Genomic DNA, 13,538 nt, shown 5'->3' with positions numbered 1-13,538 from the left:
GGTCTTTTTGTTGTTTTTGAATATGTAATATTGATACATGTTGTATAGAAGAGGGTGTGATCTGGGCAATAATATTTTAAACGTCTATGTCTTTGCCCCTTGGAATGTAACGTTCTATTTTATGTCAATCTTTCTACACAAAATAACACAAACAAAAAGAAGTATTTGAATTTTAATTGTGAATATGTGCACACCAGTGAACTATACTCGTGTATCTGGACAACAACTGGACCATGAATAATAGTTACCCAGGATAACATCACAACAAGAGATGTTCAGCACAAACACTGCAGGGCCATCCATAATCTACGATTAAGTCAACTTATTGTAGATAAAAGAACACTGTTCATGAAGTTCATACAGATGTTAATTGATAAATTCTACTCAGATGCTTCTTTTCTCTCTATTGGAATAGTAAGATTGTCGTCCTTTAGATTTGAAATTTTTGAAGTTCTTGGACTTGTCTCTTTTCTTCTGTCTATCTGCTGTGTTTTGTTCTTTCTGATCTGGCTTTTTGACCAAGTCCAGTTCCGTCATCATTTTCATAACATGTTTCTGTCAAAATACAAGCACAAAATAAAGCTCTTGCCTACCGACATGTATTTATGTATCTGATCTGATCAGAAACACCAAATTTCGATTGCAAATAATATTAACTTTATTTTATAACAAGTTAAATAGAAATAGAGGTTCCCCAACGAGTGATGGTTGGTTATAACTCACTTTTATCAGACTTGGAGTTCGTAATTTTTTTAATGATCCTTAATGTAATTGTTTGTCCTCATATTGACAATTGTGTCCGACTTTTCCTTCTAAAGTGTACTTCATCAAGTTTAACGGATCATTCCGCACATCTTCCTCATCACACAACTGGTTCCAGTGAGAGAGTATTGTGACCCTTGATTTACCTAGCCTTATAAAGCCTTGTCAGGTCCTCTACTCCTGAAGTGTAAGACTGAATGCAATGAACTTTGCAAACATCTTACCTATTGCATAAACCTGTGCCTGTCCAACAGCCATGTTGTTCTAAATCTATTTCTGATATAGAGTTATGCCCCTTGATGTGTTTATCTTGCATGTTGTAAAGTTCCTTAGTTATTGCATTGATATTCTGAGAATACCTTCTTCAACCAATAAATTGAAATAGGGAGAATGCATTTGCAGATAGCAACCTTTATGGTATTTGGGACATATATGCATTGGGTTATAATCTTGTACACATCTAAACAGTTCTAGTTTGTTGGGAAACACACTATGTATGCAAAGAAAAAATATCTCTAAGTGAGGGACATCTTAAACTAAACACTTGATATCCGTTGGGTGGTCTGGTGGTGCACTTGCCTTTCATCAAGGCGTCCGGGGTTCGATTCCCCAATCGGACGTGAAAAGGTTTAGGGTCACCTGCCCGACCACGTGGGGTTTCTCAAGGTACTTCGATTTCCTCCCACGCTAAGACCCCCCCGCGTTAACATCCGGGCCAACAAGAGTGAATAATAGAAGTTGAAATAACTTGTTTCATAATTGTTGTAAAATAAATAAAGTTTATATATATATTTGTTGGGTTGTGCAAACGTAACACTCATTTGTAAACAGTTTTGTTGTAAACTTGTAGTTTTAGGTGTTGTATATGGTGTTGTATACGCACTGCCATTTCTTTGTTTTCCTCTCGTCTCCGAAGCTGTCCTCTACTTAGTGGTGTTGGTCTGCCATCTACAAATGTTTACAATAACAACAGGATACTTTAATACACAGTATGATTATTCTGCAACTTAAGCAAAGTTAACCTATGTTTTAATTTCTAGATCTGGAACAATTTATTCTACTGTGTTTGAATATCTAAATCTGAAACAGTTTATATTAAAAAGCAGTCAATCAGTATTTAGCATGGTTTTATGAAAATCCTTACAAATTTGAAGACGTTAACTGTAACAGGGAGGACTTGAAGGTTTTGCATTATCAAATACATGTATTGATATATAATTCCCATGCTTATCTTCAAAACTGTTCACAGTATAACACTTTTCTTGTCCAGAAACTGTTTAGAGATGTAGATAATGTATAGCTTGCTGGTGATATTTACCTAGATAGGTGTAATCAGGCAGGTCAGTGAGGGGGCCATAAGTGGAGCCGTCCATAGCTTTACCCTGTCTGTATAACAAAACCAAATATCATAATAAAATATCAAGGTTTAGAGAACATTACACAAAATCCTATAACATATATCATACAGTATTTCATTAAATTGACAAGACAGTTGCCACACTTAAATTGAAAGAATTTAGATGGTTAATAGTTGACACACTTAAAAGTCAAAGAAATGTCATGTCTTATTTATCTAGGTCCAAACTTTGTTACTTAAAGATAGCTAGTCTTATTATTTTTTAGAATAAGTTTTAATTTGCAATGCTAAAATTGACAAAATCATAACTTCTGTATTGCACCTCTAACCTAATATTACATTAAATAATTATCTGTATTTATTCTTTTCACTCCAATATATATAACACCAAATTCTGCTTTTATCTTACATGTTAATATTCTTAACGTGTTAGTTTTGCTGTTTTTTCTTAAAACCGACCACACAAGTACATGTACTTACTTAATTCTCCAGTTTCCACCAAATTTTAAACTCTTCCATTCTGCACCACTACTCTTTCTGCATGTGACAGATGTTGAACCGAAATTTCTAGCTGCCTCACGTGGAATTATCAAATGAACTAATCTATTCAAACCTAGAAAGAAAAATAATAATTTACATGTATTGTTGGTGTAACTCATAATCCATACAAACTACACCTGGAAGAAGAATGTTACGGAAAGAAAAATGATCTCTTCACCGATACCAAATAATTTATATACACCAACCAGAAATAGGATTTTGTAACCAGAAAGTAAGGTTGGATCAAATTTCAGCATTAAGTAATTTTCACCTTTATAGTATTTGTGTTTAGTATTTTTACCATGTGTTATCTAAACCCTAATCTGATATTTGTTACTCCCTACACACCAGGATAGCCCCAGACATATCTACTGTTACTAATTCTCGGGTCCATGTGATAAAAAGAGGCCCAGAGGGCCTGTATCGCCAATATGGATATGTTTAAAGTACTTGATATGAGGTAAAGAGATATAGCGAGAACATTAACTTCAAATGTCAAAATCAAAGATGGCGGCCTGGTGGCCATTTTGTTTTAGTGAATACACCCTAATAGTAACAGGCAATACTAGACAACTTAATGGAGACAAAATTGGGATAAAATCCTGTAATCCCTATGGTAGAAGAGGATTTTACCTCTATTTCCCCTATTGGGCCATGCCCCTCTGCCCTGGGGGCCACACCCACCCTTTTTACCAAATTGTGTGCCCTTGACCCAAGGATCCTGTAGACCAAATTAGAATGAAATCCTTCAATCCCTATGCTAGAAGAAGGATTTTAAGTTTACCTCTATTTCCCACATTTGAACCCAACCCTCTGCCCCCAGAGGGGGCACACCAACCGTTTATACAAAATTGAGTACCCTTTGAAACAAGGATGCTCCAGACTAAATAAGGATAAAATCCCTTAATCCCTATGGTAGAAGAAGGATTTATAAGGTTTTACCTCTATTTCCCCTATTGGGGCCCACCGTTCATATAAAATTGACAGTTCACTATACTGCACATTTTATATGTGTGCTGCAGGTATACTGCAAGTTTCTTTATGATATCTTAAACAGTGTAAAAGTTATGGCTTGTGCAGGCTTTTCCTGAAAGCTGCTAATATTTGACCTTTGATCTTGACGTAAACTCAAAGTGCACTTCAAAACTCTATGAGGGTGATGCAGGTAGATTCATAGATTCATTTTAGTTGTTTAAAAATTACAACCAAGACTAGATATATAACTAAAGAGGATCCAATGACCCCTTGACCTTTGAGGTCAAGGTCAAAGAGATCTATTGACAGTGAGGGTATATCATCAAGATATCTTAAAGGTTTAGAAGTTACGGGCAAGACCAAAAAAATCCAGAAAAACAACCAGTATACTAACATTATTGTGTTCATTTGATGGGGAGACATTACATGGTGTTGATTGGCTGGTTATTTTAGGGAAATATGGCTGCGCTTTCAGCCACTCACATCACGGGTTTCGATCAGCATGTGGCCGGCATCAATCTCAAAAATATGCAAAAGGTGGCTCTATGACCTGCACATGCCTTCTGCCAGTATAAAATATACTTTCTTCTGATCTACATTTGTTGCCATGTATCATTTTCATCTCCAAGCAAATCATTATATAAATGTGTTATTATACATAAATGCCACCTTCAAGAACACCTGATTGCAACAATTACACTCATACCCATGAGCTCTGTCGCAGTAATCGGAAGAAGAATGACCGACCTCTATGAATGTGAAAAAAATTGGAAAGGTACGTACAGTGTTGGAGGAAACCAAGAACATGTCTGTGGAACGAAAATACATTTTTCGTGAATACAAGAGGTTTTTAAAAGAAAAATTGTCCATCTTTCCAACAGTACTAGTTAAATCGCTAAAACGTGTAAAAATACTCTTTTAACACATTAGCTTGGGTCCAAATATAACTAACAAATTCGCAGGTCCCTGTGATCAAACCGATATCGTGGACGATATCCAATGGTGAGTACGATCTTGCTGGAACGCTAAGAACACCGTGGCCTCTCACAGTACGAAAAAATAGTCCCACAATTAAAAAAAAAATCATTAATCAGTTATTTAAAACATACTTACAATGCCTATACATGGTAAGCCAAACACCCAATCTCGCTAAACGCAATGCAAAGTATAGCCGGAAGCGGTACCGGGTAGTATAATATACGAATCGTATGTATGTGCCCGATCCGGGTGCTGTCAAAACATAGGGAGTGATCACTGCGGATCCAGTTATGTCTAAGGCGTTACAGGTCCAAGGTACAGTTCCTATGTTTTATTCTTCTTATGCAATGCTATAGATCGGATCATTTGCTGCCAATATAGTGTAACCACGGACTTAGATAATCTAATTCCGTGGTGTAAATCATTATATGGCTTAGCCTAGTTTGTTAAACATTAACTTTATTTACTGTACTGTACCACAGGAACTTGTAAAAACTGTAAAACTTAAGGTTTATTAGGCCTATATATTTTTACTTCGTTTTGCTATGTATTTTTGCAGGATTGCAAAATAGACACGTTTTACCAAACATGCCTGTACTATATATAGTGATGTGCAATTTAAGTTTCTAACATTATGTCAATTTCCCAGTGTATATCTATATATAATTTATATTCTATAACAGTAGCAGTGGAGTGGACTGGGTTGATCACTGTCGACCAGGTTCATGGCATATGTAGTAGGACGAGGAATTAGTTAGTGATAAAGATAGTGCCGTCGCTGGAGCTCGAACCCACAACCCTTGGCTCTCCAGCCCGACACTCTAACCGCTGAGCTAAAGGGAAATCCTTTACACTATTCCCCTTTCTTCTAACACCAACCCAGAATCTTTGACTCCCTGCCAAGGGTTCTCCTACCTTGAACAGGGAGGGTCAACATCACCAGTTTGTAGTAGGACGAGGAATAGTGATAAATTAAAGATAGTGCCGTCGCTGGGGCTCCAACCCACCACCATTGGCTCTCCAGCCCGACACTCTTTCTGCTGAGCTAATGGGAAATCTTTTACACTATTCCTCCCTTTTTTCAAACACCAACCCAGTTTGTTGTAGGACGAGGAATAGTGGTAAAGATAGTGCCGTTGCTGGGGCTTGAACCCACGACCCTTGGCTCTCCAGCCAGATGCTCTACCGCTGAGCTAAAGGGAAATCCCTTATGTCTGACGTTTGTAAGGCAACCTAATCAATCCACGTACATCTTTTATACATGCAGTCCAGAGATTGGAAGTCTCTGGTTTGAACCCCATCTGGTCATTGCAATTTTCTTTTCTTGTTACATTTGATGCCCAACTTAAAATACCCATGGATGCTTATAAGCTAGTGTATAGGATCTTGTGCATCGTTGGGAACAAAGATTTTGTTGAAAAACCTATATAGCTCTATAAAGACCTGTAATAGTTGTATCGACCTATCTGAAATACAATGTCAGTCTTTTGAACTATTTTCACGTAATTTTCAATAAAACAGATTTTTTTTTTTAAATGTTGTAAAGAAGTTTGAATTTTTACTTTTCCTTTATGGAAAACAAATATATACCTCTTACTGTTATTGCTTTTCGTTGTCAACATTTCCATAAAACCTATTCACATATGTATAGTTTTATGCAACTTTGCTGAATTTTTATCAAAACTAAAATCTAAGAAAACATAGCTCCAGTGTTCTCCCCAGGCTGTATTTGCAGCATGGCACCATGCTCCTATAATTTCTTGCCATGCTGCTATCCTAGATCTTCTCTGCTATATATTCATAGTAAATCTAAAGTTACCATGCTGCTTTGATTTTTCATAGAGTGCTGCTTTTACAGAAATATTGAAATAACATGCTTCTTTCAAAACAATTTTGGGAGAACACTGAGCTCAATATAGCTATAAATTATAGGTGGTTATAGCTATAGTGTAGGTCTTTACAGCTGTATAGCTCAATTGTTGAAGAGTTAATAGGCCAAATATATATATAATGGGCTCACTCAGGTTTTATGCTGCAACAGTCACAGTTAGCTATTTACCTCAACAGGTCATATTTTTTTTTCATTAAATGATAAAATGTTCAATTCAAGAAAAGAAATTAATATTTATTTATCTTTTATTCCACACAGGTCGGTCCATCTTGTATAGAATGCCGACCCATTTCTGACTGTCCTCTTTAATGAGACATGGATGCTGCTAGTTGCTTTGAGCTACAGAGCTGGTCAACACTTCCTGACCACATAGTGGTGCAAATACTCCTGCATCTTGGCCCTACCGACCGTTACAATGCGTCACTTGTCTGCCACACATGGCAGACTTGCTTTAACCAGCCCTGTCTGTGGCGCCACTTTCACTTCCGTTTTCTGTCTACTGTGAACCCAAAAAAGGACCACATGTTAGGCTACAGTCAGTTCCTAGCCAAGCATGGGCACCACCTGCGGGGTATAAGGCTCACACTAGATCAGAGTGACCAGGAGAACAGACACTACGCCTGTCGTGTAATTGAGTTGCTGGCTACTTCGGCAGGTCGTCAGCTGTCAGCCATTACGGTTACGTTTACTGGTGAGAACCCTTTATTCTATGCGGGAGCTGAATTTGTGGCTGCCTTGAGGGCGTTGTTTGGTCCGACTCCACCTACCATTAGACCACCATTGTCACAGATCTTACATGTAGACCTGAGTGGTCTCACTGCAGCATATGACGATTCTGTTTTTACAATTTTGGCTGAAAACCATCCAAACTTACAGTCGTTAAACATTCTCAACAGAATGTTGATTTGTAAGGTGAGTCCCTCTGCGATACTATATCTTGTTCAGAAGTGCAGAAAATTAACAGAACTAATGGCGTACCATTGCAGTTTATCGGACGACATTCTTGCATGTTTCGCGGAAAGTGACAGAACCCCTGTGGAACATCTGGAAATAGTGTGTAGAAGGGAAGAGAAGTACAACAAAACACTGACGTCTGAGGTGTGGCAAGGCCTGGTGACCGCTGTACCTAACCTCAGGGTCAGTCTGGGATTTGACCACACATGTCCACTTAACAGAGTGAAAGATCTAATGCAGCCAGATATCCCGGTTAGAGATCTCAGACTTGAAACTTTCACAAGGATCTTTGAGGAGGTGAACCTTGCTGCAGCCTTCTACAGTTCCACCTTGGAGAAGCTTGTCCTACAGACCAGAAATTCTGACGAGCTTGGAGCAGCTCTCCTTAACTTAGCAAGGACATGCAAACTGCTGAAATCCATATATGTTTATTGTGCGCTAAAGAAAGAGGTTGTGGAGGGGATTTTGGCCTCCTCAGCTCTGATTAAGGAAAAGAAGGACTACATACTGAAGTGGACAGCTGACCCAGAGCCCTGGGTGGTAGGGGTAGAGGAAGGTGATTAGAGTATGGGTCATAGTTCATAGAGGTAGAAGAAGGGGATTAGAGTATGGGTAGAGGAAGGGGATAAAATATAGGTCATTGGTTGTAAGGGTAGAAGAATGGGATTAGAGTGTGGGTCATAGGTCATAGTGGTAGATGACAGGGATTAGAGTATGGGTCATAGTGTAGAAATTTGGATTAGAGTATTGGTCATAGGTCATAGAGGTAGTGGAGTGGGGTAAGAGTAGGATTTATAAGCAGTAATAGTAGCTATAGTTGTTTTCATTAAAAAGGTTCTGATTTCTAAACTCCAGCAAAGAGTTATGACATATCAAATTTTAACTTATTACACAAACCATGTAAAATTTACATATTTAACATGTCACATGGTTTCAAGACAGGCTGGTCCCTTTGTCAAGCTATGACTGTGTGAGTGGTTTGTATTGTTCACCTGTACAATTATGTGACAAAATTGTATATATTTCTCATGTCACTCAACTAGGGATGTTTTGCCTATCGATAGGGACTGTATACACATGTTATCAAATAGGTTACTGGTAGGGTGTAGATCTAGCCCCCTCTCCCATTATGTCAGTATCGGGTCATACAGATGACTCCGCTGGTATCCCCTCTCATCTCTGTTCATGTTTCGAGTTTTCCTGATTTTGATTGCTTATTTGATTTGTCTCGTTTTGATATGTTTTGTTATGAGAAAGTTATACATTTTCTCCATTAAATGTTCTGTCAGATAGATATTTATACATTGTATGGTTGAATCTTGCCTAGTGTAGATTTTGAGGAAGACGTACGTAACACGACATTGGTTTTCTGTACATGCACATAACCAATCAATACCTCTGTCACTTATATAACAACCATAATGTACTGTCAAGTAATGTTAAGCTCAATCTTCTACACTTGTTACATTAGAAGTAGATGTGCTAATATACAAATACATAACACATTCTTTAGTATCTCTGTTAACATCATGTACACAGTGAAATTTCATCCTAGTAATATTAAAACCCCACAAAAATGTCCGACAGTGTGGTCTGGTGGCGCAGTGGATACTAGATAGCGCACTTGCCTTTCACCAAGATGGCCAGGGTTCAACTACCTGATCGGACGTGAAAAGGTATTGGGTCACCTGCTCAACCATGTGGGTTTTCTCCCTCATGAAGTCCCTCTATACACTTCTATCTGGGCTAACAAGAGTGATTAGCATGAAGTCCCTCTATACACTTCTATCTGGGCTAACAAGAGTGATTAGCATGAAGTCCCTCTATACACTTCTACCTGGGCTAACAAGAGTGATTAGCATAAGCTGAAAAATTAATGTTTTATAATTATTTGAAAAAAGATTATGTACATTTATTCCAGGAAAGACACTGCAAGCTTTTATCCCTTTAATATACACTCCATTGTATTTATTTAAATATTGTGCAGATTTTACATTTTGTAAACTAACTAAGTAATTTGCTTCATATCTTTTTGTGAAGTACTTTTTTGTGTAATTATACTGAAGGATTTAAAAACTGAAAGAACCTCGGTGAGTGATGTATGCTGTATAACCATTAATTCAATGCTTCTTAATTGTAATGGTTGAATGTCTTTTGGTGTACATTTATTGTTTATTTACTAAAGGTTGAACCTAATTAATATAGATATTGGATAACTCAGCTTTTATGACATCAATAGTTTAGTCTTGTAGAGTATCAATTTTAATCACATACAAATTGTTTTCATATATTTTGAGTCATAACCCATTGATTAAATATTTTTTTAACATGCAAGTTATATATAATTTTTTAAGCAATATTTCTCTTTAGCATACATTTTTCTATGCCTTGGAGTGTTAGTTTGTGATTTGTTTTAGATATTGTGTATGCTATTTATAGCTATATACACAGTCGTATGACAATAATTGGTGCTATTTATATGTACAAGAGCATACATATTCTCCATTTATGTTTAATATCATCTGTGATGAATTTGCTGAAGAAATGTGAGTTGATTCATGACAAAAATAAAGCGACTTAATGTGTATCGTGTATCTTGTTATTTTGGGGGTTTTCAGAGCTCTAATTAAATGATTCAGAAGATGAAAATAATATTTATATAATATGTCTGCTTTTTTGAAAACATTTTCCGTGGTACAAAAACAGAGAAGATTTGAATGGCGTTTCACGGTATGTCTATTATTCTACATACAGTGCAAGACAGATTTATTTTTCAGTTTTAAAGAGGATTGGGGTAAAATCAGCATGGGTCATATTAAAAGAAATCCTTCTAAAAGGTCAAATTCGAAATTAAGCAGAGTGTTCTTTAAAAACTAAATAGAAGCTAGCTGAATTTCTAAAGCAGGTATTCTGTTATACCTACTTAATACAGTTAAGACTAGTAAGAAATCACTAATGGAAAGTCCATGAAAAACAATAAAATCCCTGTGGCACATTGGAAGTAGTTTCCTAACACAGGTGGTCAACTTATAGAAGTGGTCACTGTGAAGTAGTTTCCTAACACAGGTGGTCTACCTATAGAGGTGGTCCCTGTGAAGTAGTTTCCTAACACAGGTGGTCTATTATAGGGGTGGTAACTGTGAAGTAGTTTCCTAACACAGGTGGTCTATTATAGGGGTGGTAACTGTGAAGTAGTTTCCTAACACAGGTGGTCTACCTGCATGTATAGAAATGGACACTGTGAAGGAGTTTCCTAACACAGGTGGTCTACCTATAGAGGGGGTCACTGTGAAGTAGTTTCCTAACACAGGTGGTCTATTATAGGGGGGGTCACTGTGAAGTAGTTTCCTAACACAGGTGGTCTACTTATAGAAGTGGTCACTGTGAAGTAGTTTCCTAACACAGGTGGTCTACCTATAGAGGTGGTCACTGTGAAGTAGTTTCCTAACACAGGTGGTCTACCTATAGAGGTGGTCACTGTGAAGTAGTTTCCTAACACAGGTGGTCTACCTATAGAGGTGGTCACTGTGAAGTAGTTTCCTAACACAGGTGGTCTACCTATAGAGGTGGTCACTGTGAAGTAGTTTCCTAACACAGGTGGTCTACCTATAGAGGTGGTCACTGTGAAGTAGTTTCCTAACACAGGTGGTCTACCTATAGAGGTGGTCACTGTGAAGTAGTTTCCTAACACAGGTGGTCTACCTATAGAGGTGGTCACTGTGAAGTAGTTTCCTAACACAGGTGGTCTACCTATAGAGGTGGTCACTGTGAAGTAGTTTCCTAACACAGGTGGTCTACCTATAGAGGTGGTCACTGTGAAGTAGTTTCCTAACACAGGTGGTCTACCTATAGAGGTGGTCACTGTGAAGTAGTTTCCTAACACAGGTGGTCTACCTATAGAGGTGGTCACTGTGAAGTAGTTTCCTAACACAGGTGGTCTACCTATAGAGGTGGTCACTGTGAAGTAGTTTCCTAACACAGGTGGTCTACCTATAGAGGTGGTCACTGTGAAGTAGTTTCCTAACACAGGTGGTCTACCTATAGAGGTGGTCACTGTGAAGTAGTTTCCTAACACAGGTGGTCTACCTATAGAGGTGGTCACTGTGAAGTAGTTTCCTAACACAGGTGGTCTACCTATAGAGGTGGTCACTGTGAAGTAGTTTCCTAACACAGGTGGTCTACCTATAGAGGTGGTCACTGTGAAGTAGTTTCCTAACACAGGTGGTCTACCTATAGAGGTGGTCACTGTGAAGTAGTTTCCTAACACAGGTGGTCTACCTATAGAGGTGGTCACTGTGAAGTAGTTTCCTAACACAGGTGGTCTACCTATAGAGGTGGTCACTGTGAAGTAGTTTCCTAACACAGGTGGTCTACCTATAGAGGTGGTCACTGTGAAGTAGTTTCCTAACACAGGTGGTCTACCTATAGAGGTGGTCACTGTGAAGTAGTTTCCTAACACAGGTGGTCTACCTATAGAGGTGGTCACTGTGAAGTAGTTTCCTAACACAGGTGGTCTACCTATAGAGGTGGTCACTGTGAAGTAGTTTCCTAACACAGGTGGTCTACCTATAGAGGTGGTCACTGTGAAGTAGTTTCCTAACACAGGTGGTCTACCTATAGAGGTGGTCACTGTGAAGTAGTTTCCTAACACAGGTGGTCTACCTATAGAGGTGGTCACTGTGAAGTAGTTTCCTAACACAGGTGGTCTACCTATAGAGGTGGTCACTGTGAAGTAGTTTCCTAACACAGGTGGTCTACCTATAGAGGTGGTCACTGTGAAGTAGTTTCCTAACACAGGTGGTCTACCTATAGAGGTGGTCACTGTGAAGTAGTTTCCTAACACAGGTGGTCTACCTATAGAGGTGGTCACTGTGAAGTAGTTTCCTAACACAGGTGGTCTACCTATAGAGGTGGTCACTGTGAAGTAGTTTCCTAACACAGGTGGTCTACCTATAGAGGTGGTCACTGTGAAGTAGTTTCCTAACACAGGTGGTCTACCTATAGAGGTGGTCACTGTGAAGTAGTTTCCTAACACAGGTGGTCTACCTATAGAGGTGGTCACTGTGAAGTAGTTTCCTAACACAGGTGGTCTACCTATAGAGGTGGTCACTGTGAAGTAGTTTCCTAACACAGGTGGTCTACCTATAGAGGTGGTCACTGTGAAGTAGTTTCCTAACACAGGTGGTCTACCTATAGAGGTGGTCACTGTGAAGTAGTTTCCTAACACAGGTGGTCTACCTATAGAGGTGGTCACTGTGAAGTAGTTTCCTAACACAGGTGGTCTACCTATAGAGGTGGTCACTGTGAAGTAGTTTCCTAACACAGGTGGTCTACCTATAGAGGTGGTCACTGTGAAGTAGTTTCCTAACACAGGTGGTCTACCTATAGAGGTGGTCACTGTGAAGTAGTTTCCTAACACAGGTGGTCTACCTATAGAGGTGGTCACTGTGAAGTAGTTTCCTAACACAGGTGGTCTACCTATAGAGGTGGTCACTGTGAAGTAGTTTCCTAACACAGGTGGTCTACCTATAGAGGTGGTCACTGTGAAGTAGTTTCCTAACACAGGTGGTCTACCTATAGAGGTGGTCACTGTGAAGTAGTTTCCTAACACAGGTGGTCTACCTATAGAGGTGGTCACTGTGAAGTAGTTTCCTAACACAGGTGGTCTACCTATAGAGGTGGTCACTGTGAAGTAGTTTCCTAACACAGGTGGTCTACCTATAGAGGTGGTCACTGTGAAGTAGTTTCCTAACACAGGTGGTCTACCTATAGAGGTGGTCACTGTGAAGTAGTTTCCTAACACAGGTGGTCTACCTATAGAGGTGGTCACTGTGAAGTAGTTTCCTAACACAGGTGGTCTACCTATAGAGGTGGTCACTGTGAAGTAGTTTCCTAACACAGGTGGTCTACCTATAGAGGTGGTCACTGTGAAGTAGTTTCCTAACACATGTGGTCTACCTGCATGTATAGAAATGGTCACTGTGAAGTAGTTTCCTAACACAGGTGGTCTACCTATAGAGGTGGTCACTGTGAAGTAGTTTTCTAACACAGGTGGTCTACCTATAGAAGTGGTCACTGTGA

General features: G+C 38.9%; 2 protein-coding genes across 2 annotated transcripts; one reads left to right on the top strand and one right to left on the bottom strand.

Moving 5' to 3' along the window:
• Positions 1 to 159: 159 nt before the first annotated feature.
• LOC110461897 (39S ribosomal protein L52, mitochondrial-like) lies at positions 160 to 4,825 on the bottom strand. The gene is made up of 5 exons (XM_021515623.1): positions 4,748 to 4,825; positions 2,600 to 2,732; positions 2,081 to 2,148; positions 1,646 to 1,710; positions 160 to 555 (listed from the first exon to the last, which is right to left on the bottom strand). The coding sequence occupies exons 1-5, from the start codon at positions 4,758 to 4,760 to the stop codon at positions 385 to 387; spliced, it is 450 nt and encodes a 149-aa protein (XP_021371298.1). The 5' UTR covers positions 4,761 to 4,825; the 3' UTR covers positions 160 to 384.
• Positions 4,826 to 4,835: 10 nt separating this feature from the next.
• Positions 4,836 to 10,036, top strand: LOC110461896 (F-box/LRR-repeat protein 21-like). The gene is made up of 2 exons (XM_021515622.1): positions 4,836 to 4,927; positions 6,762 to 10,036. The coding sequence occupies exon 2, from the start codon at positions 6,819 to 6,821 to the stop codon at positions 8,019 to 8,021; it is 1,203 nt and encodes a 400-aa protein (XP_021371297.1). The 5' UTR covers positions 4,836 to 4,927; positions 6,762 to 6,818; the 3' UTR covers positions 8,022 to 10,036.
• Positions 10,037 to 13,538: the final 3,502 nt, after the last annotated feature.

Source organism: Mizuhopecten yessoensis, unplaced genomic scaffold (assembly GCF_002113885.1).
Source record: "Mizuhopecten yessoensis strain PY_sf001 unplaced genomic scaffold, ASM211388v2 scaffold10703, whole genome shotgun sequence".
Lineage (NCBI taxonomy): Eukaryota > Metazoa > Mollusca > Bivalvia > Pectinida > Pectinidae > Mizuhopecten > Mizuhopecten yessoensis.
The sequence above is the reverse complement of the archived record's forward strand: the minus strand, read 5'-3'. Positions and strand labels throughout refer to the sequence as shown.